Source organism: Hibiscus syriacus, unplaced genomic scaffold (genome assembly GCF_006381635.1).
Source record: "Hibiscus syriacus cultivar Baekdansim isolate YM2019G1 unplaced genomic scaffold, ASM638163v2 tig00001644_pilon, whole genome shotgun sequence".
Taxonomy (NCBI): Eukaryota; Viridiplantae; Streptophyta; class Magnoliopsida; order Malvales; family Malvaceae; genus Hibiscus; species Hibiscus syriacus.
This window is the reverse complement of record NW_024061878.1, coordinates 6921993-6947982: the sequence shown is the minus strand read 5'-3', so window position 1 is coordinate 6947982 and position 25990 is coordinate 6921993. Positions and strand designations below refer to the sequence as shown.

Here is a 25990-nt window from a genome sequence, read left to right as displayed (position 1 = left end):
ATGGGAATAACAATTATTGTTCCTACTTGGGTCAATGAAGTTGAAGGAAACTACAAAGATGATCTCATAGCTTAAGAATAGATTCTTATTCTTGCTGTTAAGACCAGCAAGGATGAGAAATGATCCTAATCCAAGGGCATTCTTCAAAATGAGAATAAGGTCCATATTGGGGGAAACGGGAGTCATCGCTTACACCTTATACAAGGTTTACATGACTCCCCTCAGGGAGGTCATTCGGGTTCGCACTCAACGTATCAAATAATCAAAAATCTCTTCTATTGGTCACGCCTTAAGAGTATGGTTATTGCTTATATTAGAAACTGTGATGTATGCCAGCGAAGGTGGATCATGTCAAAACAAGGCCTTTTACAACCTATTCCTATTCCTAGCCAGGCATGGGAAGTCATTACCATGGATTTTGTCAAGGGTTTACCTAGTCTTTGTAGAAAAACTTATTTTGGTGGTGGTGGACAAATTCACCAAATATGGTCATTTTTTATCGTTGTCTCATCCTTACATAGTAACCGAAGTGGCTAAGTTGTATCTTGATCAAGTCTACAAGCTGCATGGGAATCCTAAATTGGCAATTTCTGACTGAGATAAGACGTTTACAAGTAATTTTTGGAAGGAAATGATGAGATTGTTAGGAACCACTACAGTTTATTGCACTACATATCATTCTAAAATGGATAGACAAATGGAATACGTAAACCTGTGCTTAGAACAATATTTACGTGGGTCATATTTTCTAAAACCTAAGCAATGGGCTCATTGGTTACCTCACGCGAGTGGTGGTACAACACCAGTTATTATTCAGTCTTGAAGCTCACCCAATTTCAGGCTATATATGGTTATAAACCCCCTACAATGGGTTGGCAGTCAGAATCTTATGTGCACAGTGTTAGTGAAATACGACAAGGATGTGAAGAACTCAGACAGATTATTAAAGAACAATTAGAGAAAGCGCAACATAGAATGAAGCAAAAGCTAACAAACACATATTAAAACATGAATTTATAGTAGGAGATGAAGTTTACCTGAAGCTTCAACCATACAGTTAGTCATCCTTGGCACTTCAAAAACACTTGAAGTTAGTAGCAAAGTACTATGGCCCCTACATGGTACTTGAACGAATTGGGAAAGTTGCTTATCTATTAATCTTACTAGCAGACTCAAAGTTCCACCCTGTTTTCCATGTTAGCTTGTTAAAGAAAAAAATTGAGGAGATTATTGTTCCGTCTTCAACTCCTTCTACAATGGAAGCAGATGGTCACTTCAAGATTGCACCGTTAATGATTATGGGGAAATGAATTGTGAACAGACAAAATAGATCGATGACTCAACTGCTCGTGCAATGGACAAACATGGACACTTCGCATAATACTTGAGAGGATTTTATTGTCCTCAAATCTCAGTTCCCTGCATTCGATCCTTGGGGACAAGGATAATTTCGAGGGGAGAGTATTGTCACGACTGGAGAGGAGGAGACGAGGTTGGAAGGAGAAGAGGAAGGGAGACTCGAAGAGAAAAGAGGGGAAATGGTGAAACAAGGCTTAGGGATTTCAACCGAGAAATTGAGGATTTGGTTTCATCCAAAAGAACACATGCATGAAATTAAAGAAGGCTTACCTGAAGTGATATTAAATGAGCCCACCTGACTCAAGCCTAACAATAAAGAATGGTGATGTTGGATATGTTATGCAAGGACAACAGCTGGCAGCATCTTTTTTAGATTTTGTACCCATTTAATCAAATAAAACCGGTATACCTGAGAATGTTCTCTTCATGAAAATTCTATGAATGAACTCATTTTCTCTCAATTCCCCTTTTTTTGTTCGTTTTTCTCTTCTAAAACCTCCATATTCATCTCTAATCTTAACACTATCTCTATAAATAGATACTATGGATTATCTTTGGATTAGAACTAGATATTAACTTGTTTTCTAGAAATACTTTTGTATTATTCCTTTTTTACATTACTGAATTCTCTTCTTCTGTACATAGATGTTTATTTTAATATTAATATCGTTATGGAGAACATAATTGAATAACTAACATGACTTTCCCTCACCACTGCAACATGGAAGGTAGATGCCATAAATAAAAACTGGAATGCATGCTTTTGCAGGTCATGTTTGAGAATGAAGAAGATTTTAAAAGTTCCTTTGTCAACTTTGGTATTCATCAAGACAAAAATGGTTGCTTGAGGGTATGCTTAATTTGATGTTATTTCGACTTTTCATCTTTCTTAAATATATTTGTGCAACATGTTCATATTTAACACGTACGTATCCGGATTCAAGAGAAGGAAATATGTTTCTCGAGTGGTTTTGGTGGAGAGTGATACTTCTAGGGTCTGGGGAAGTTCAAGCGGAGGATATACGTTTTTTGGTTCCGGTCAAGATAATCCTAAACCCAACTCAACCTATTGTCATCCCTAGTTGCTTATGTACAAATCTAGGTCGCTCAACCCCACTACAATTATTCCCTATTCTTTCCAAGAAATTGACAACACCCAACTGTTGTACATTGGTAAAAGGAATTAAAGCGGCTTTATCTGCTCGACATGTAGAAAACAATTCCTTGAGCATAAACTTCAACACTACTTTCATCATTTCTATATATACCAAGTAGAGACTTAAAAGGACTCAACAAAGGACACACATATATATATATATATATATATATATATGACAGGATCCACTTACACTATGTAAAACTAAAAAATTTATATTTTTTAGGATCGTTTGATAAATGGAAATCAAAGACCTCGATTAATAGTAAAAAATGAGAAGATATTCACTAGGAAAACAACAATGAATTAATCTCAACCTTTGATTTTCTCTCATCCAAATAAAATTAAAAGTTTCACACAGTATAAAGTGAGAACAGAGGGTGAAGAATCTTAGTTAATTAATCAGGGAAGAGGGAGAAATGAGGATCTTTTGTATCCTTTATTCCTCCACTAACACCACTCGCTTTAGGCGAGCATAAATCGGATGCTTCTTCGCAAAGTGCAAGATGAAAGTTCTTGTTAAAACATACATCAAATCACTGCTAGAGAATCAAGTATTTAGGCACAGCTCAAAAGACACCCACAAAGGGCCAGTATTACTATCAACAAAATTTTCTAATAACAGGGACCAAAGAGGTAAACACAATCATGTTTATAACCTTACTCATTAGTTTGTGTAAGAAAAGAAGCATACTTTCCGGAATATAGATTGATGCTTCTCTTAGGAGTCTCGATATCAGGAAACATTGACACCAGTAAGCTCCAATTCTGCCATTGTGGCATTAATTGCATCTATAACATCCATCTTTCCCATGCTTAGAGCCTCGTCGATTGGAGTTCGTTCATGGCTGTTCATATCCAACTCCGTAAATAATCGGTTGAAAAAGAATGGCAAACAAGGAATTAGTAAACTCGATATTGACATAACAACTAACTCACCTGTTTAGAAGGCTTACATTTGCACCTGATTGAACTAATTTCTTTACTACCTGTCACCGGCAATTAATATAAGAACCCCAAACTTGAGTAAGATTGGCTAAAGTGAAAGACTAGCAATAAGTTACCTCAACATGAACGTTGAGACAAGCCCAATGAAGAGGGGTATTGTTCTCCACATTAGAAGCATTAACATCCTGCTCATGTAAAATCTTCAAAATGGTAAACAAGATGTTCTGGGAAAAGGTAAAAATAAATGCCAAAGATATCCTAAAGGAGGATTTTAAGGTATGATAATCCTCTCTCACCATTATCGAGAAATTTAGATGCAAAAATACTCAATAACCTAAGCTCAAATGAATACAGAGAAAGAACCTTTTTCCATCCAAGCCAACAAGAAATTCCAGTAGAGAATGACCTTCCAGATCCTCTTCTATAGCAAGGTAGACCGTTATTGCCACCCAAAAATAAAAGGCATGACACAGACTACGACCTACACTTACGTTTCCCATTGGAGGGGGGGAAATCTACTGTACATAAGCATTGACCATCTAAGAGTTCCATCATGTATCTACAAGGTACCAAAATCATGGATGGATAATAACTGAATCTATGGTAGAATTCTACCAGCAGAAAATATGATTTCACTAACCGTGCTTGCATGAAACATAAAAATAAATTAATCCTTGAATATTCATCTACTACCCACATGAGTTCACGCATATTCCAACTACCTGAATCGGATAACAATCTTCAATCCAGTTAACCAAATGGTTAGACATCTACTTAGTTACAATGCTCTTAGCAAGAGCAATCCTTCTTTGGATAAATGCTATGGACCCCTCAACATTAATAACTAGAAAGGTCAATGTTTCTTAAACTAATCCATAACACCTTGCTCCAAAACCCCATCCCCAATAAAGTGCGGAATTATTATTATTTGTAAGTGTAAAATCCATAGATTTTAAAAATCGAGGGTTAAAGACCATCTATTCCCAACCCCCAAGATCCCATTTTCTATTTATGATTCTATTCATTTTACCACTTTTATTAGTGGTTCAAAGCTCCTTATGTTTCTCATGCCTTCTATTCTTTCCCATTTTACAAGCACATCGTAGCAGAATTTTGTTCTCTTATCACAAGACTTGTGAAATATTTATGATACACGTACAAATCTCTTGAGAAAGGAATACCTATTTGAAGAGCTTAGCACAAAATTTGATATGATCAGTAAAAGCTTAAAGCTGGTGCGGAAATGAGAGCAAAATAAAATCTCTAGATCAACAAGATCTAGGATTCGTTGGCTATATGCATTATTTCCTCATATCAATTTTTTTGCTAAGCTCTTCAATTCCCTGCCCGCTTCATATTTAGACCCTCAACCCAAAAAGGAAAAGTAATATTCAGTTGTTATGGTGTAAGTGTAGGTCCAGAGTTTAAAAAGAGATCAAAGCTGATAACTTCTTTTCATTTACACAATGCACCAAACCCAACCACACGTGGTGGAAGTTAAATGACCTATTTATTCCTAGTTTATGTACACCTTGGATGTTGCCTCTGTTACAAACATCAAGATAGTTTATTATTTTTCTAAATTAATCGAATAATATATGCCCTCTGTTTTCCCCTTTCTTTAAATTAAAATTAAACCTCAAAAACATAGTACAAACCTCTTTTTTCAAGTATTCAGTCATAATTCCAGTTATTCAGAAAACTTGGTAAACAAAGTGGTATTGGTGCGTATTAAAAATTTAAAACAACCAGAAATAAATATTCATGGGACAGTTTTCTCACCACTCCTCTACTGATGAGATATTCCACGATATCAAGATGTCCATTAGCCGCAGCCATGTGAAGTGCTGCAATAGAAAATCACAATAGTTTTTAATGAAATACAAACAAATAAATTTTCTTCCCAAAAGATGGTAAACAGAAAAAAACCAGCAAGCACAAATGAAAACCAAAATGCCAAAAGAAATTCCTATAAATTAGCACAATTGTTGACTGCTAGGGGGAGAAAAACAGAATTCCAATAGCATCACTTCACTAAACATTGACAAAATGGATGGGATTTAAAAGTCGACTGAAAATCTAACAAAACATGAACTGACTTTAGCTTTCTCGAGTGGGGTTATAAAAAAAATAAAGTGTCCCTTCAGAAAAACATCATAACAACCCAAAAACTAATGTTAATGTCATCTTAATCTGGTACTGATGTTATGATTGGAATCTTGAGCTGGCTATATAGGGGTGATATAATTATGCAATATATGCATGTACGTTTGTGTGTTTGTGTAGAGACAGACAGAGAGTTTCTCAAAAGGTATTCAGAAATTTTTAATCCAAAAATAGGGTGTTCTTTTTCCATGTAAGCACTCAATCACATCAGCTCTTGACTTCTTCTTAACCCTTCGTGCTTTCTTTCCTCAACTTTTTTCATTCTTTTCTCTATTTGTTCATTGCCCAACCAAAATTAATCCCTAAAGAAACCATTAAAGGAGCGGAATATTCAATTGATCTTTAAAAAAAATCCATGACTCCTACCTTTGCTCTCCTTTTTTTATATAAGCGATGGACGGCAGAACCCTTAAAAGCTAGACAAACAATTTAACAATTCATCTGCATGCAATAATAAAGACAATTCTTCAAGCTCATAAGAAACTATCTTGCGTCCTCGTGACTGTTTAAGACCTTCTCCAGCAAGCCAATCAGTCACATATTCTTGTCAGAATGGATGCCACAATTACCAGGTCTAACGGTTATCAAGAACTTATGGCTCTCATCACTGGTGCTAAAGGATGATGTTGTGTGATCCTTTGCTTTATCATTGTGATGCAGCTTAAAGAGCCAAATTCTATTTCAATTTTCAAGCTGGTTGGTCAATGGAACAGTTGCCAAGAGAGAAAAGAAGCCCTGCCATTTGGTTTCATTTTTCTACTTTGGTAACTCCAGCAGCTTTTGCCTGATTTTTCCTTTAAACCTAGTTAGTTGTGTTTCAACATTAACATCTAGAAAGCATAGTTCAAGCAATAGGTTATAGGTCAGTAAGGCCCTTACACCACTACCCACTACCCAGAATCAAAAGACAGCACGATAAAGGCCATTCAAGATCTCAAATACATCCTACAACATTCTTTTCACCTCCTGTAAAGCAGTTCCTAGCTAAATTGTTCTGATATCCTCAACAAGACCCAACATGCAAATATTTCAAACTACTAAAAAATGTCGAGGGATGAGACAACATGGCCTAATAAAACTACCAAATAGACCTCTTTTCACCTATCATGATAAACATAGAAAACTGCATTCAGGACAATTAATTCTAACATGCAACTAATAAAATGTGAGTAAGAGATTTTCCAAAAATAAATTTAAGAAAGCTTCGAAGCCATCAAATTAATAGGAAACCTGTTCGGCCTTGCGAATCCTTAGAATCAAGAGATACACCAGTAGATTCTAAACTTATGAGATCGTCTTTTTCACCATAGCGGGCAGCCTGTCAATCATAGAATATATAAGAACTTAAATTGAGTTTGAATTGAATTGCTAATTGAATGTAAATACTGAAGAGTTATAAGTTGGAGCATAAAACTAGTAATAAGTAGCATCAACATGATTTTCATTTTCTTTCCTCTTCCTTTTTGATCTTACCAGACAATAAACATAAAATATATATAAATACAATAAGAAAAGATTGATGAGTTTTAAAACCTCAAGCAGTTCCTCAACGGTCTCCGTTGCTGCAGGGATCTGCTCTGCTCCGTTTATAGAGATAACCATTTGTTCTAGCCCAAATATACTGAAAGGAGATGTTGAATTTGATTCTTTCAGTTCTAATTCAGTGATAATTACGCTATGAAGCACAAAAAAGAAAGAACAAATAAAGTGTTTTAAGAAAATGTATAGTTGTAGCCTTATAGGAGTAAAAGTAACAGAACAAGAACCGAGAGAGAAGGAGAAGGATGATGGAACCTTGATCGATTGCTGTGCGGTGTGTGGGGAGGCGTGGAGAGAGACCTGACGATTTCTCTTTGAAAATATTTTTTTCTTGGTCTGGGGTTGTAAACCATTATCGAGTATCGTTGAGTTTGACTGATTCGAAAATTTTGAAATTGAGTTTAATTCAAACACTCATGAATATAAAATTTTTAAGTTTGACTCAAACGTGAAATAATGAATTGAAGCTCGTAAAAGTTCGAAAATGCTTGAAATAAAAAAAAAATCTTAAATTTAATTTGATTAAAGTCTCAAACTCGAATTTAAACTTTAAATAATGAAAATCTTATATTGCATTTAAAAAAAAATCAACACATAAATCTTAATATCATTAACAATTTATTTTTTAAAAATATAAAATATTAATATATTATATTTTTTAACTGCTCACGAGCTTTTCGAGTCGATTATCAAGTAATTCGTTTCGGCTCGTTAAGAACTCGAGTAGAGCTCGAATTTGAGTCGAGTTCATTCGAGTCCAGTATTTATCGAGTTCTGACCGAATCGATCTCGAGTAGATCGTAATTTACCTTGTCCCATTTACAACCCTAGGTGTAAATTTGTAAGGTAGGGTAGTGCAATAAGTCCATAAAATTAAAAAATCGATTTAAATTCAGTTTTGTGATTTAATATAATTAGTTTTTTATATATTTTTATAGCTTAATTTGAATTTGTTTTAGATATATAATTTTACGATTCGATTCGATTTTGTTTATAAAATTCATTTGTTCCAAATTAAAGGTGGTCTTACTAATTAAAGAAAGTATAATTCTCTATTGAAATTTTAAGTTCGAGCAGTCGTATTTTTAAGATGTATACGTCGTCAATGATTAAGTAAGATTATAAACAAATATTAACTTATAAAGTATAATCACCTCAATGATTCATGAGGCTAAATTGTTTGTGATTGTGTGTGGTATGCTTTTATTTATGAATTTCTCTGTTGTAACTTGGAATGTGAGAGGACTGGGTAAGGCCAAGAAGGTCCGAGTAGTAAGCAAGATATTGCATAGGAATAAAGCAAGGGTTGCGTTCATTCTGGAGTCAAAAGTGACAATGGCGAATCAGGGTGTTCTAGCAAGTTTGAAAGGCAGGATTTTTCATTAGACGGTTGTTGCACCTTCGATTGGTGCTTCGGGAGGATTGATAACATTGTGGGACGCAAACTTTTTGCAATTTGATCGAAGTAGAGTGTTTGACAGGGTGATAGTGGTCGTCGGTAGAATCATACATGCCAATTTAACAGTGGGATTACTAAATGTCTATGGACCAGTTGTGCATAGTGAGAGATGGTTTCTTTTCACAACTATCCAAAATAGTAGAGAATCTGGGGGTACCAGTTATTTTGGGAGGAGACTTCAACGTCGTTCTAGCAAAGGATGAAAGGATGGGAAGTGCACATAAGTCGAGCGTAATGAGGTTATTTACTGAATTTGTACAATAAAATAGATTAATCTATCTACCATGTTCAGGTGGAGCATATACATGAATCAAAAGGGGAGTGCAATAGCGGAGAGTAGGCTAGATAGATTCTTATTATCAACTGAGTTGCTATCCAGTTATCCTAGATTGGCTCAATCCATCTTGTCGAGGAGCGTTTCAAACCATAAACCGTTTTTGATTCATGAGGTATCTGAAAGCAGGGATCCGAGACTTTCAAATGGTTTTCGCATTGGGCTGACGATGTTGAATACGTTGAGCAGGTTAAAGATGCTAGTAGGAGAGGTAAAAACAAAGGTGTGCAGACGTTCCTAAGATAAGTGAAAGCAATTTCGAAGAGGTGGGCTTTTGAGGCTAAAGCGAAAGATGATGTGCCAATTCAAGAAATTGAAAGCAAAATTGAGGAGCTTGAAAAGTTGTTATTGAGAAATGGACCCAATAACAGTATTCGAGAAGAAATTTATTCCTTAAGTCGCAACTTGTGGTCGAGACTAAGAATAGATTAAAGAAATTGGCTCAAAAAATCCCGATTGAAATAGTTCCAAGAATGTGATAGGAATATGAAGTGCTTCCATCTTTAAGCAGCCATGAGAGGTAGAACTAATTCCATATCTTGTATACGGGTAGGTGATGAGCTGATTTTGGATAGGGGAATATTTCTATAGTGGTCGAAGAGCATTTCAAAAAGAGTTACAATGAAGTCAATGTATACCGATCAAAAGATTTGACGTTCAAGTCAAGAAATAAGGCCAGCATCTAGAAGGGATTTAGAACCACCATTCTCGGAGGAGGAGGTTAAAGCGACGATCTTCTCAGCGGATGGGTCCAAGGCTCTTGGCCCCGATGGTTTCAATTTAGACTTCTATAAGAAGTTTTAGGGTGAGATTAAAGGAGAGGTCATGGACTTCTTTAACTCTTTCTATAACGGGAAGTAGGTCGACCCGACTATCAATCAGTCCTTTATAATGCTCCTTCATAAAAAGAAGTCTCCGGAGCATCTTGATGACTATAGACCGATATCCTTGGTCGGTAGTCTTTACAAAATCGTTGCTCATGTGCTAGCTAAGAGATTATCGAGTTGCCTAAACGAGGTGGTAGACGAGACATAATTTGCGTTCATTTTAGGGAAGAAAATTTCTGATCGTTTACTTATTGCCAATGAAGTGATTGATGATCTGAATAGAAGAAAAAGAGAAACAATCATCTTTAAAGTAGATTTTAGAAAAACTTATGATTCAGTAGACTGGTACTTCCTAGATCTGACTCTTAAAAAGATGGGTTTTGGCAAAAAATGGCACCGATGGATATCCATATGTGTCTCGACGACATCTATCTCAGTGTTGGTCAATGAAGTTCCAACGAAGAATTTTTCCATGAAGAAGGGTCTTCGCTAAGGTTGCCCCTGTCTCCCTTTTTTCTCAATTTAGCAGGCGAAGCATTGAGCGATTTGATTACTAAGCTATTGATATGGATTTGATCCAAGGAGTCTTAGTGGGTTTGAATGCTTTGAGTATGTCACACATTCAGTTTGTTGATGACTTAATTTTGTTCTTGAATAATGATCTCGAGTTTATCAGAAATGCAAGGAGGGTTCTAAGATTATTTGAGTTAGCGGCTGGTCTCAGCTTCAGAGCCAAAAATATGGGCGAGAAATAAGTGCACACGATAAGTTTCCTTCTACTTACCTTGGTTTACCTTTAGGCCATTCAAGGGAGTCTTTGTCTTTATATAATCCCATTGTGGATAAGGTTAGCACTAGATTAAAGGGGTGGAGAGGAAAGCTCCTATCGTTCAAGGTTAGGCTGACTTTGGTGAGATTGATCCTGCCAACATATTTTATATCCCTCTTCAAAATGCCCGAAACGATTGTTAGAACTTTAAATAAGAAAATCTCAAACTTCCTTTGGGGCTAAGTCGAACAGAATGATTTATTGGGTAAAGTGGGATAACATTTGCAAGCCAAAAGACTATGGAGGTTTGGGCTTCTATGACGTACGAGTTCAGAACCGGTCACTATTCAATAAGTGGTTGTGGCTTATGGGTATGAGCCAAATGCATTATGAAGAAAAGTGATAGATGCAAAGTATGGATTAGATCAGAAACTACTAATTACATCCCCTCTTCAACCGATTGATTCTTCTAAAATTTGGAAGAATATCACAACTCTGTTTTTAATGGCGGAGGATCTCTACACAAAAAATACTTGTTTGGTTGTTGGGGATATGACCAATATCGACTTTTGAAATGATCCTTGGGTAGACGTGGGTTCGTTAAAACATAATTTCTCGAGAATTTTTGGTATTGCTATTAGGAAGTTGGGTAAAGTGTCGAATTTTGGTTATATTGAGAATGGTTGTTGGGTATGGAATGTTGAGTTGAGAATAGTATGATTTCGGTGGGAAGTTACTGTTTGGAAGGATTTCATCAACACCCTAAACAGGGCTGTTCAAAACCTTTCAATGAGAGATTATTTAAGGTAGCGTGGTGAACCTAACGACGTTTTACGACAAACAGTTATTGTGGCGCCACAATAAGCGATTGGAATGCTAAAGATAAGGTGTGGAATATAATATGGTATAACCTAGTACCTGAGTAAGTGCAGGCATTAGTGTGGAATGTTGCAAACCAAAAGATCCCCACGTTCATAGAGTTAACGAGAAGAGGGATGTCGAACCTTATTTTACACCGTTGTAGTATTTGTGGTATGGAGGAAGAGACGGTTGTTCATCTTCTTTTTCACTGTAGCTCTGTATGGAGAATTTGGAATAGGTGGTGTGCGTTGTGGAACCCAAATTTTGTGTGTCCGACTAGTATAAAGTTGTTTGTTCTCTCATGGGTTGACTAATCGGTTAATGCGGAGCATAAGCAAGTGTGGGCTATGGCAATGTTTGGGTTTATCTAGACGATCTAGCTATGTAAAAACAAATATGTTTTAAATAGAAGAGTTGGAATGAAAAAAGAGTGTTTGATGCAGCAGTGGCGTAGATAGAATTCTGGTGCAAATGCAAGTGGCCTTTCTCGATTCTGATTTTACAAATCTTCCAAACGCGATAATTCAAACGCGTGGCGGGTAAAGGGTTGTAGGGGTGGTGCTGCTCATTTAGGTTTGTTCGGCTTGGTTGTTGTGTTCATATGTTGAGTGTGGGACATAAGGAATAGTGGTCGCACTGTGTTTTTTTTCGAGTGGGTGGACTAGTTGTTAGAAAGTTATAGTGTGTTGGGTGTTGCGTTGGAGGAGTTCTTACTGTTTCAGGGCATGTGAAAGGTGAGGAACGTCCTTGAGTTTGCTGCTAAATGTCGATTGGGTAGGATGTTTTATTCTTCTGCTAGTAAACGATTTTTGTCTTTCGGTGGGAGCATCCATCTGCAAATTTGAGTCTTTAATAGAGGAAGGTTGTTGTTGTGAATTGTGTTGGTTTGATGAATGGTGCCCCATTTGGTTGGTATAATATTTTGAAGCCAAAGATCGAAGAGTGAAGTTACTGCCTTGTTCACTTTGGCAATGGGGTGTTGCTGGTTTGCTTAAGTTTGTGTGGAGAGTGCTAATAAAAAACTGAGATGCTCGAGTCGGTTGTGCCTGAATGGTGTAAGGCTTGTTTTGTAATTTTGGTTCTATGAGAGGCATGCTCTGTTGTCTTGTGTGACGGATTTTGTGTGCGTGTTTCGTTGGCATTTGCTAATTTGATTTGTTTGTGTTGTTGTAATATCGAGTATCTCTCCTTGGTACTTTCATGGGGCACTCTTTTTCCTCCATTTAAGCTTAAGGAGCTTTTATAACGAGACCCATGAATTGTACCTTGTATTGTGTGGTCTTCTTTCATTACAATACAAAATAACAATTTCAAAAAAAAAAAGTATAATCACCTCAAACTATTAAAAAAATAATAATTCAAATCAAATTCACTTTAAATTTGTTTTAAGATGAAGTAAAATAAATAAACTTCTAAATCTAATAATATTATTTTTGTGAACTTATTCTTGTGTGTTTGCATTATGTTAAGCTTAAACTTTGGTTTTTAAAATGTTAAATCTAAAAAATGGTGAACGGTTAAAAATCATAAAATTGAATAGAATAACTTTTTTTTTTAATTTTTATGGTATTTGGTATTGATTTCGGTTTTAATTTTAAAAATTGTATAATATGATTTGATTAATCTTTTATTAAAAAAATAAATTGAACCGAATGAAATACATCCCTAATATATGGGCCAGGTTTGAAAGTATGTTTGAATTTTGAGTTTACTTCTTTTTGCAAAATAATATAATTTTAGGTTAAATTTAATTTAATACTTCGCAATATAATATATTTTTATTAATAATTAAAAATATAATTAATAATATATATTATTTTAAATAAAATATTATCTAATATTATACTATTTTTAGTCAATAAAAAATATTAAGAACATTTTTTGTACAAATTTTAAGGTCAATTTAATAATATCATTTTAGATTTTTAAAATTAATATAATAATTTAAAGATTATTGTCAAACTAAATCTATATCAAATGTTAATATTGAAAATTAATATTAATTTAATAATTACTTTTTCAATTCTCAAAATGCTTTTAGGGTAAACAACCTAATTTTGGCATTTTTTTACCACTAATAATATATTTTTTTAATATTATTTTATTTAATATTCATTAAAAATAAAGAAAAAAATAATAACATGATTTTATATAATAATAATAATTTTAATTCTCAAAATTTATACATTTTATCAATTTATTCTAATTCAAAATAGTTTAATAAATTTAATCTTCACAAACTCTATAATATATCACTAATCTAATATACACTATAAAATACATAAATTTAAACATGATAACAAAATATGTAATAAAATAGTTATCTCAATGGTAAAATAATTATTGTTGTTCTTTGAGATCCCGAGTTCAAGCACTAGTAATGTCAAGGGTGAGAGCTTTCATTGTCACGTGGTTGAGAGGTTATTTTTGAACATATATTATCTTGTACTTACGCGGATTAATTAAAAAAACAAACTTTACTTATGCTCTAAGGCTAACAATAATACCCTAAACTACTAAGGTCAATTATTGAGACTCTATGCTAAATTACTCTTTCTCTGCAATAAGGTCGACCTTAGTTGCCATTTAGTTCAATATGAAAGTTATTGTAACTATACTCTTTTAAGGGTATTCTAGACATTGGATGAGTTAATACGTCTTATTAATCTCAATTTATTAATTACAATCAAGTCTCAATTCAAATAAGGTCCAAAGTTGAATCTTCAATGATATTATCACTACTCTCACTTAGGTATCGATACTCAATCCTCGAGTAATGATATCATTTCTCTATATAAATGCTAAAATAAGCTTCGAAATGAATATAATTATCATGGGTTTCAATACCAACTCAATCTAGTCGCGAATCGGATCAACAGTGTCACATTACCTAATTTAAACTATGTCTAATTACAATTTGAACGACAATATATATTCATAATCATTCAATCACAAATAGGGGTTATTTGCTAGACTAGAGTAATGATATCAATGTTGTGTTAATAGTATCAACACTCTTGGATAATATTGATATTAAATTGGTATCTTGTGTATTTTAATTTAATATTATCGATGCCAAGATTTGGTTATTGATACTATTAAAGCAATATCGGTACTCATTCTCAGTATCGATACTAAAATAATATAGAGAAAATAACCTCAGTGACCGAAAATGCCTTGTAATATACGATTTTGACCAATTTTTTTTGGATTTGCCAAAATGACCAAGTAAATCGCAATGCGATCTCCGGTATCGCAAATCAGTTTCCAGATTCGCAACGCGATAGTCGAAGTTCGCGTTGCGATTCATTCCAATTCGTTGCGATATGCCAAATATTGCATTTGTTTCTTGATAATTTTCTCTAAAAAGATAAAATTCGCGCGGACGTGTCGAAGACACGTATTAGAAACAAGTGTTGGTAATGCTCAATCCCACATAGTATTGGAAACACTATTGGGAATGGTATTTAAGGCTTGACTTTCTCACTTCCTTGTTGAGTGATAAGAACAAGGGGGACTCTCGCGCGCCGCCGCCGCCGCCGCCGCCGCCGTCCAGTCTCGGGTCATGATTGTGGTCGTGGTCGTAGTCATACGTGTCTTCGACACATCCGCGCGAATTCTATCTGTTTAGAGAAAATTCTTAAGAAACAAATGCAATATTTGGACTATCGCGACGAATTTGGAATGAATCGCAACGCGAACTTCGCCTGTCGCAACGAATTGGAATGAATCGCAACGCGAACTTCGCCTGTCGCAACGAATTGGAATGAATCGCAACGCGAACTTCGCCTGTCGCAACGAATTGGAATGAATCGCAACGCGAACTTCGCCTGTCGCAACGATTTGGAATGAATCGCAACGCGAACTTCGACTATCGCGTTGCGAATCTGGAAACTGATTTGCGATACCGGAGATCGCGTTGCGAATTATCGATCATTGCGATTTACTTGGTCATTTTGACAAATCCAAAAAAAATTGATCAAAATCGTATATTACAAGGCATTTTCAGTATCTGAGGTTATTTTCTCAATAATATATTGTGATATAAAACTAAATTATGATATTGATACTTTCATTGATAGTACTGATACATCGTATTGATTTAGCATCGGTAACACATGTATAGTATCAATATTCGATACGAAATATATTAAATAATCAAACCATTCGTATCATTCACTAAACAACGTATATCATCCAATTAAATTAATCCACGTCAAAACATGTTTTAAACATATTATGATCACATTTGATTTATTAAAAATGTTTTAAACATTTAGTCAATTAATAAGGTTCACTTTAACAAATTAAAACTACAGAGGACTAAAGTAAAAATGGTAATTCTATAAGGAAAAGAAGAAGATAAAAACAATGGTAGTAACAGAAGAAATATGGGTACACCAGCTTTTAATAAAAGTGGAATTCAAGCCTTAAACTTGATAGAAGAAAAGGCTACAGCAGAATGAGAGGGAGAAAGAAGCAGGAGGCAAGAAGAGGGGAGGAGAAACGGGTCGGTACGGCTGAAGAAGATGTTCTCCCACGAGCTCGAGTTGCAACGCCGCCACCCCCTGATCTCACTTTTCTCGTGTGAATTCCCAACTTGTGAGGCGGTTGCTTCTCATCGGCCACCGTCAGCTCCGCCGCCTGCTGCTGCTGCTGCCCCCTTAGAAGCACCCTCTTGAATGAAACCATGGCAGCCCCGCCTCCATCAGCGGCGACTGATGAATTCCGAAGAGATTGGGAGGAGAAGAATAAGAGGAGGAAGTAGAGAGTTGATATGAATCTAATCAGCTTCCAAATGCTTGCAAGTTGCCTATGGGACTTTTGGACGAAACAAATGATATTCCTGCCACCTGATATAACAAAAATAATATAGGGTAAACTACAAGTTCAGTATCTAAATTATTACTTTTATTCTGTTTTAGTATCAAAATTTTATTTTTCTCAAAATTTTACCTAACATCTAGCTTAAGTTTCACTCTAGTATCAAGTCGTTAAAAATTTAACGGGTGATATTGACGTGCCACCATAAGATAATGTCATGAAATCATTGAAAAAATATCACATCAACAATTCTACTAATTTTTAAACTTCGAAGTATTAAACTGAAACATAAACTAATCATTAGATATAATTTTGAAAAATAAAATTTAGATACCAAAATTAAACAAAAATAATAATTTAATTACTAGATATGTAGTTTATTCATAATAATGTGGATTAACATTATTCAAAGTTAATGACCAAGTCTTAATTAAATTAATATATGTTTTGGTTGGCGTATTGGAGATAAATTCCATTAAATGACACGGTTCATTATCCGTCTTGAATTAGTTTCCTTTATTATTTAGGGTAAATTACGCATTTAATATTCAAATCATCCGTTTTGATATATTTTAGTATTTAAACTTTTAATTTTTAGAATCATACTTAAAGTTTAGTTTTTATTTTATTTTATCACTATGTCGTTAAAAATTTTAGTTTTTGTTTCATTTTAGCACCTCGTTCAAATTTAACGTTAAGTTTTAAAAAGATTGAAAGTTTAGGCACTAAAATTGATCAAAACTGATAGTTTAGTTATCAAACATATTAATTTTTTAACAGTGTTTCTAAAATAAAATAAAAATTAAATATTATGTATGATTTTAAAAAAATAAAAATTTAAATATTAAATAAATCAAAACAGATAATTTAAATACTAAATACATAATTTACTCTATATTTACAAAGTAGAAAACAATTTAAATAGAAAACGTGTGTCGGTGGCAATTATGAGATATTTTCAAAGGGATGAATGGTGGTGGAGCAGGTGGGAGTGGCATGTGATGTATGGCTAAAGTAACTTAAAAATATATATATATAAATTATTATATATTTTAAATTTCTTTTATGTGTTTTATATTAAAAATTTATTTTAAATTTTATAAATTTCTCTCCTTCTATAATATTAAAATTTCATATTTTTAACATAAAATTTTACGTATATTTTAATTATTAATGTATTAACATATTAAATATAATAAGTCTTAACACATTTATATTGCATTCGATTGATTTTTTAATTTTATCATATTTAGAATTTAAATTAATTTTTTAAGTAATTTTCACTCAGTCATATAATTTAATTTAAATAAAAATAAAGAATATATATTATTCATTTTGAATATATATTATTTACTATTCCAGTTTTTATTCATCTCTATATGACCGAGTATAAATAACATATAAACATAAATATTATTAATAATTTGATTTAAAAATTAAAATTTTAATATAATATTTTTTCGGATTGCCAATGAACATTTCGAGTCAAGTATTAAATAACTCGCTTTGTCTTGTTAAAAACTTAAATTGAATTTGAACCCGTTAAATCTATTCAATTCAAATATTAACTAAACTTTAACCGAGTCACTCAGCACAGGCCATTACTGGAAAATTACAAGCCCCTGCAAGCCTCGACGTCACTCGCCTGTGCATCGAGTAGGGCTTGACCCGAAGGATGTGAGCTAATGACCTTCATTGCTGCATCAAAACAAACTTCTGGTACAGATCATCTTCCATCTTAAGGACTTCCCTCACCGCCTTCGTATCTAACCCCCCAGCCAGAACAAGCTTACCGATTATTTCTCCGAAATTATTCGGTGCTTTCGGTAAATCGATGCCGATATCATCCAACAAGGCACCGTAGAGCAGGCATCCCGTCCCTATGTCGCTAGCTGTAACAACTTTCTTGATAAACAAGTATTCCAGAAGTTTGGTAACAGGCTCAACGCATGGCGGCCTTTTATCCAAAGCAATGGAGGATGATATGATGGAGATTTTAGTTCCTCCACACACTGCAATGCGTCATCCAGCAGCCTAACACTGAAATATTCCTCCAACAGTGACCCTGTTTTTATCCGAAGATAATCTGGATTTGTACTTGCAGCAGGAGCTACTGGTTTCACTCCAACTTGAGATATAGCAACCGGAGGCACGGGTTTCACGGAAAGAGAAGGTCGTGTGACAGGCTCGGCACTCAAATTTAGGCCACCACCACCGCCTCGAGGCAACAGCCTTGAATTCAACGAAGTTGATTTATTGATCAACGAAGTTCATTTACACACCCTCGAGCCTGTATGCCTGGTTCATTACCCCTAGGCATTGTCTGGTTCTTGGGAACCTCCCAATTATTGTTGTCCATTCCGGACATACCAGGCATTCTCCGAGCCCCGGCAATTCCACGGATCAAACCCCCACTACCAGGACCAGGACACACTGGACCCCCACTACCAGGACCAGGACTCACTGGACCAACAGAAATACGACAATTTCTAATGCTTGCAGTAGCCCCAGGGCGCAGCCCGAGATTCTTTTCAGCCTCGAAATGAATTTCAGTAATTGTTTTGGCTTTCACCTGCCAGAAAAAACATGTCGATGTCGAAAAAATATCAAAATGGACATGGCAGCAGCATCTAACCAATCTACCACAGAAAAAGTAATGGCACCCTCACGCCTGGGAACCCAATTGTTTGCACGAAGATCACGAACATTGCGAACCATAAATCGCAGTCTTGGCACAAGCTGAGGATTCGTCACCAAATCCTTTAATCTCCCGGAGTATATATCATTCATGCAACGTCATTTCGGGTTCTCATCAAGCAGCTTACCATAGTAACGAAGAATTGACAAATGGATTCAACATTCTCATCTGCAGGGCAAGCTTTAGCATCATGGCCCAAAAGTTCCTGTTTAGCAGAATAGGCAAAAAATAATTTATAACATAAATTACTCAAAATTCAAGTTCCATTGATAAGAAAAGTATCAACAAACCTGCACAATGTGATGAACTATCCTCTCGGGAACCATTTTCTGCTTTAGAAGTTCACCGATTAAACGAATGTTACCTAGAGTACGGAGCTTGAGCATCCTTTCCTTATCCCTACGCTCCACTTCTTGCTCGGGGGCAATCATCAACCTCAATTCTTTTCCACCAGGTTCATCAGACGGGAATGAAGGAAGCTTATCGTTAAGATTTGAACACAAAAGAGCATACATGGGACAAAATGTAGGTTCCAAAACAGCCTTATCAAATATTAGAGAAATAACCCCCTGCAAAGACAACATAGATACCATCAGTGACCATATCTTACAAATGCAGTAACTAGAAAAGAACGCAACATGGATGAAAAGGTAGTGAAGCGTCTACCTGTGTGTTATAATCGAAAACATGCATAAACATTACTTTATAATAATGTCAATGACGATAAAAGAAAATGTGAAAAACAGCAACCTTCAAGATATCAGCTGATGTGATGCCAGAATCTATAAGTTGGACCTTCAGGAGATCATACTTCTCTGGTGTCAGTTTGTTCAGTATCCTGCACAACGACTAATTTCATAAATTCACCACAACGAAATGGACAAATGTTATGATTTAGGATGAGAATATAGAAGAAATTTAGGGATTTCAGAAATAGAGAGACTTAGATATAGAAAATGTGCTTTCATTCATAAGATAATCCTTTAAAGGATCGGTACAAATTATATATATACAGTACCAGCTGTCAAAACAACATCTCTAACAAAATAACCGCCCAAAGCTGACTCACCATTCCCACTTCTCTCCTAATACTGTTCTAACAGACTCAAGCCCAACAGTAATTAAAATTGGGTTATCATAATAAACCCACTAACACCCCCCCCCCCCGCATATACCTTCAGCCGCATCCCTAATCTTCACTTCGATTCCCAATTCTTCAGATAGACATCAATCCCTAGCCCCCTGTGCAATCCCTAAATTCATTCGATTCTTCCCCCAATTTCTGTTGTTGCCTCCCAATCTTCTCTTCGAAATTTCCCCCAAATCACCACGATCAAACCCTAACTTCCCTGCCATCATAACAATAAACTCATCTTATCATGCAAGCATGACAAAATAAAAACATCTTAAGCAAGTATCCTGTGTTTCTGGATTGCCTCTAGAAATCAGGGACAGACAATATAACGGAAGGAACTCGTTCCAAATATTTTTACCCTTTTACAGTCTTCAAAACTCGCTCCTTCTCAGAAAGATTCCCCCTTCTAGCTGACCATGGCACCTCGGCTTTGACCAAAGCTGGAGCTGGTCCTCCCTGGTTCAACAAAGGAAACTATTAATGTCAGCCAAATGATAGACATAGCTTGCTGCAGGGATAAACTTGGCTCTTAGATGCATAAATACAAAGCTAATATGAGCCCTATAAATGACAGTCTCTTGAATTATCATTATTCTAAAATAAAAGAATCATCAATATCGGTGCCAGAGCCAAGCAATCGGTATGCTTCATAATAATGCACATAAAACAATGAACTGAAGATGATGAGTTCACAAACAACATTAAAGAAAATCTTATGTTGGCAAATACAGTTAAGTGTCTTTCTATGTCAATTACCCCTTGGTTAGAAGAGATTTGTGCCCTTGAGAACTGTGAGTTGAGCTGATCATAACTATTTAATTGATTAGCATCTGGCTGTCTGGAGTTATATCGGTTTGCCAATTCTCTACCCCAAAGAGATTCCCGAGACCTCTTCTCTACAGCAGGAGGAAACTCTGCTGAACAGTTATGCCAATCACGATTATCAGGTTCAGCGTAACGGTTCTGACTCTGATTTAGCGGCTAGCAAAAGTTTAGACAGTAGGGCAACAAATAACAAAGAATGATTGTTTTTAAGAATGTTTAAAGCTTACGTTGCTTTCTCCATGGCCCGGTTCAGATATTCACCAAAGAGTTCCACTTCAACATCTCATTTGATTTTAAGAATCTCATCAGCAACTTCTAGGGCCTAAAAGTGAAGGCAAACGATACAATCAGATATTATATCAAGTAATAACCAAAACGCCATAGGTTTCATCTAAATATAAGTGAAGCAGAGTATGAAAAGACACGGAATATCCAATGCATGATAACACGTCTAATTGAACAGAACGAAAAGAATGTTGAAGAGTATCTTTTAACGCAAATAAAAGCATACTCGTTCTTTTCAGGCTTAATTTTGGAAGTAAAACGCAACAATAGTTTGCTTATGCACAATGGCAAGGATGAAGGATCTTACGAAGCACAAATATGAACAATTATCTCCCTAAGCTGCAGAAGCCGGTTCCTGGTGTATTGCGCGCATTCACGACCACCATATTCACCAGCCTACAAAAGTTAAGCAATTGATAGCTTCATATATACGACCTGGCAATATTTTTAAAATGCAGCATCTTAAACATTGATATAAACTGTATAAAGAATATACCAGAAAACAGAAGATACAAACTCTAAGTTGAGCTTAAGAACTTAAGAAGCGGTTAACAAAACAAAAGATTATTTATCCAACAAAAAATAAAGATAAGATCCACAAAATCTTAAGTAATATCCAAATTAAAGGAAGTTACATGGTTCAAATCTATAAATCTTCTGCACTTCACAATCCCCAATATACTTATCTATTGGTGGAGGTGCACAAACACTTCATGCACTTGACAAAGTTCAACTTGTTCATTGACTACTTTGGTGCACCAGAAATCAAATCATATATAAAAAAGATTGAATCCTCGAACGCCCCCATAACGTAAGGTGCTCGAAAATGGTTGAAGTAGTGAATTTACCAAAGGCTATAGTCATAGCAATCCTCCTATTCACTACTTCAACCATTTTCGAGCACCTTACGTTATGATTTTCTTATACATCACCATGTTCAAAGATCAATGAAAAACCTCCATTTGTTTAAAAATCCATAAGATGTTTGCAGGTCCTTTATGGGCAATCAAAAACTCACAGAATACCCACCTAAAGACTGCATGGTTTTCTGTTTGTCCATATTTACAGCAAGTACGCATACTAAATGTGTCCCACCAAGAATTAGGACAAAGTTAACCATATTCTTCCTCTTCCGAAAAAAGGCCAAAAAGCAACTAACTAAGGTTTGCTGTGAGTTTCAAAACTCCCTGATCAAGTTTCAAAACTTTCAATTAAAGAAGGTTTGGCAGTTTCGATACTTATACAAGTTTGAAACTTTAGGGATGAGTTTCGAAACTCTTCCCTCTAATTTCGAAACTCTCTATTGTTATAGTGGAAATTTACTCTTTTAGTCCCTAGATTGATGGTATGTTGATGATTGGTCCCTATGCATGATTAATAAGAAATAAAATGAACTTTAAGGTATTATATGATAATAATGGCATGTTTAATGGTTAAATTAGATATGAAGTAAAAAGAATAAGTGTAGAATCATTTGTAAGTTAAACCCTCGACTTTCAAATAATTTCAAATTAGTCCCTAATCATTGTTTAAGGTTTTTAATGTATTAATAAGACTGTAGAAGTATAAGAAAATCATGGTGATGTATGTTGAAACTTGGAAGTATGAATTTAGTTTATAAAATTTCATTTATAAGTAACTTTACGATCAAGTACCCTATGGGTTTATGATTGATATCATGCGATATGATTCTTATGAAAGAATAATTTACATGTTCTAAGTTTATTATGAATTAAATCTATCTTTAAGTGACATGTCATGATTATTCAGTATTAAGTTTATTAAAGTTGTTAAAAAGTGGCTATTTACTTATAGATTCTTAAACTTTTGAAAAGTTTCAATTTGATACTTAAACAAGATAACACCATGTGAATTAATGAAGTCTGATTGTGATAGTCATCATACGAACTATAAATTTACTGTTTGACAAGGCTTGTTAAATGAAGGATTCTCATAGTTATAATATTTTCAGATAAGTCCCTAAACTTTTAAAAAATTTAATAAAGTCCCTAAGTATGGAATCAACTGTGATTTGATTAGTGAGTAATATTGAGGACTTGGTTCTATTTGATGATTCCAAGCAATATTATGTATGTTCAATGATTGTTTCATTATGGTTTAAGTTTCGTTAATACTCCCGATCCGATTTCCATCTAGACCAAGTTGAGGATATTACATTTTCTCAATCTTCCATGTAGGTTTATATATTGACCCTTAATGCTAGTGTCAGACCTAGGGTAACGATGACTATCCATAGGCTAACAAACCAATAAATACGGCCTCCTAACAATAGATTTGACCCTGGTAGATCTTGTGGGTCTGTCAAAGGTCTTGTCAAAGACCTTTGACTGGCCAGAAGACTGTTGATCTCTAAAGCCTCTACTTAGAGAAGGAGTTCCTCCAGAGGCCTCATTTTTCTAGAGGTTTTGATTGGCAGAATTGAGGTTTGCAAAGAAAATCCGATGGAGTGTTGTTTATCTACTGGTGGAGGTGCACAAACAGTTCATGCACTCGACAAAGTCAACTTGTTCATAGACTTATTATTTGTAGCATAAGAGGACCCACAAGTAGCAATATAACCATAACTTACTCTCTTCTATCTAAGAGAAGTGGACTTAAAAAACTTCATTAGTGGGCTTAATTCATTACTTCATGCCCATTTATTGCTTAACTACTTAAAGTTAGCAATTTTATTTGAAATTAAAACAAGCAACTAAATCCTTTTGAAAATACTTCAACTCCAATCCCAATAATCAATATAGCAAAATTATCATCCAAATATAACCATTGAAACAAAGCTAAGAAGAATGACCTAGTCCAATGTTCAAAGATCAATGAAACACCTACATTTGTTTCAAAATACATAAGATGTTTACAGGTCCTTTATGGGCAATCAAAAACTCACAGAATACCCACCTAAAGACTGAATATTTTTTGTTTGTCCATATTTACAGCAAGTACACATACTAAGTGTCCCACCAAGAATTAGGACAAAGTTAACCATATTCTTCCTCTTTCAAAAAAGTCCGAAAAGTAACAAACACCAGCGGTTTTTTATTGGTCACGAACAAGATAAATTGGGCAGATGCAAAGTTTACTACGAAGAGCGCAAGGTACTAATTTAGAGCTTTCCAGACGGAAAACAAAAGTAGTGTTTATCTCAAAAGTTATGAAGTCAACAACTGTAATGATAAAATCAAATGTACTTTCCAAGATTCAAGCTTCAAAAGAGCATTACAAATAGGACTGTAAACAAGACAGACATGTCGCTGAATATTCGAGTACAACTCGGTTAAAGCTATGTTAATATTTGAATTGAATGAATTAAACTCGAGTTCGAACTAGACTAAAGTTCTTAACGAGCTGAAGTAACCTACTTGATATCCAGCCCAAAAAGTTGACCAGAAAATGGAAGAAAATAATATATTAAATTTTTAATTTTTAAAATTAATTTGTTAATAATATTAATATTTATATGTTTTTTAAATATAATTTAAGATTTTCTGTATTAAAGTTCAGATTTGAGCTTTAATTTGAGTTTCAATCGGATTAAGCTTGAGAATGTTTCGAATTCAAGTTTTTTCAAGCCGTCAAGCTTTAATTTCTTATTTCGAGTTCACAAACTCAGCAACGCACAATCTAGACTTGACTTGTTTATAACCCTAATTACCAAGCAGCGACTACGCTAACAATTTAAAAAGAAAACACATCTGAACCGGAAGCAAAACAGCCCAAAGGCGAGTATAACCGAAATAAAATCAAAATCAGAAAAGCGAGAGTAAAGAACAAAACTGAGACATAGGTTTTTGAAGAGAAAGAGATAAAAAAAAAAGATTGAACCTTTACAGAAAAGGGAGCACCGCCCAGAGGAAGCTCGGAAGAAAAGGAACCAAAGGCTAAAGAAGAAGAAGAAACAGGACCAGCAATGAGACTGTTCCCTCGACCACCTCCGGGTCTTAAGCTCAACACCGTCTGATTACTATGCTTCATTTTCTCCCGTATTATTCAATCTCCGATGAATGAAATCAGGCTTTACTCTTGGAGAAAGAAGAGATGAAAGTGAGTTATCCTCTCAGTGTGGGAGAGGCAGCAAGCAGTGAAGTGAATAGAGATACCCTATATATTACAAAAACCCTTGAAGCTTTATCTCTTTCTGGATAAAGATTCATTTACTCCTTTACATTGTTTATTTTTCTCATATTAGTTATTGAATTTCGTTTTTGTTCCATATTAGTCATTAAATTTAGCTACTTTTCTCATATTAACCCCTGAATTTTAATTAATACTTCAAAAATCCTTAATCTGATTTTATTTCCACATTAACTTATTTTTTAAAATATCTCATGAAATCATTTTAACTTTAAAAATTTATCCAAAAATTAGTAAATTCGAACTGACTACTCACATTATATTATTAATCCAGATTTTTGTTGTTACAACTATTTTGTGATAAAAAATCTAATATCTTTTAAGATAAAGTACACAAAAGGTCATTCGACAATAGAGTGTTGCTTTGTTGAGTCATTCAACTATTGAAAGTTATACAATGGTCTCTCGACTATAGGGTATTACTTTTTTGAGTTCTCCGACTATTAAAAGTTACAAAATGGTCACCCGACTATTCATATATTCTAAATTCGTCATCTTCTATTAAAAAATTGGCAGCATCTGAGTTGGACGCTAACCTGCTGACTAGATATAATAAAATATGATCATAGAATCTCAAATGACTATACAACTCCAACAATTTTAGGATAAAATTGTATCATATATCAGTCAGCAGGTTAACGTTCAACACATACCAT

At 34.7% G+C, this 25990-nt stretch overlaps 1 protein-coding gene, 2 non-coding genes and 1 pseudogene across 3 annotated transcripts; all 4 read right to left on the bottom strand.

The window, feature by feature from the left end:
* Positions 1-2926: 2926 nt before the first annotated feature.
* On the bottom strand, positions 2927-7381 carry LOC120129846 (ankyrin repeat-containing protein P16F5.05c-like). The gene is made up of 7 exons (XM_039147254.1): positions 7367-7381; positions 7163-7297; positions 6860-6947; positions 5246-5310; positions 3580-3648; positions 3455-3504; positions 2927-3363 (listed from the first exon to the last, which is right to left on the bottom strand). The coding sequence occupies exons 2-7, from the start codon at positions 7229-7231 to the stop codon at positions 3252-3254; spliced, it is 453 nt and encodes a 150-aa protein (XP_039003185.1). The 5' UTR covers positions 7232-7297; positions 7367-7381; the 3' UTR covers positions 2927-3251.
* Positions 7382-17719: 10338 nt separating this feature from the next.
* Positions 17720-25263, bottom strand: LOC120129037 (annotated as a pseudogene).
* Positions 22165-22271, bottom strand: LOC120130308. Its single transcript, XR_005516820.1, has one exon. It is a non-coding gene; the product is annotated as a small nucleolar RNA snoR103 (small nucleolar RNA).
* Positions 24052-24157, bottom strand: LOC120130311. The gene has a single exon (XR_005516821.1). It is a non-coding gene; the product is annotated as a small nucleolar RNA snoR103 (small nucleolar RNA).
* Positions 25264-25990: the final 727 nt, after the last annotated feature.

What these genes read in the sequence shown, in the direction of transcription:
- LOC120129846 (XM_039147254.1), bottom strand. Translation starts at nt 7,231, where the DNA reads ATGGTTATCTCTATAAACGGAGCAGAGCAGATCCCTGCAGCAACGGAG. An exon ending in CCGTTGAGGAACTGCTTGAG is followed by an intron (nt 6,948 to 7,162) that starts GTTTTAAAACTC and finishes TATGATTGACAG; the next exon opens with GCTGCCCGCTATGGTGAAAA. An exon ending in AATGTAAGCCTTCTAAACAG is followed by an intron (nt 3,364 to 3,454) that starts GTGAGTTAGTTG and finishes GGATATGAACAG; the next exon opens with CCATGAACGAACTCCAATCG.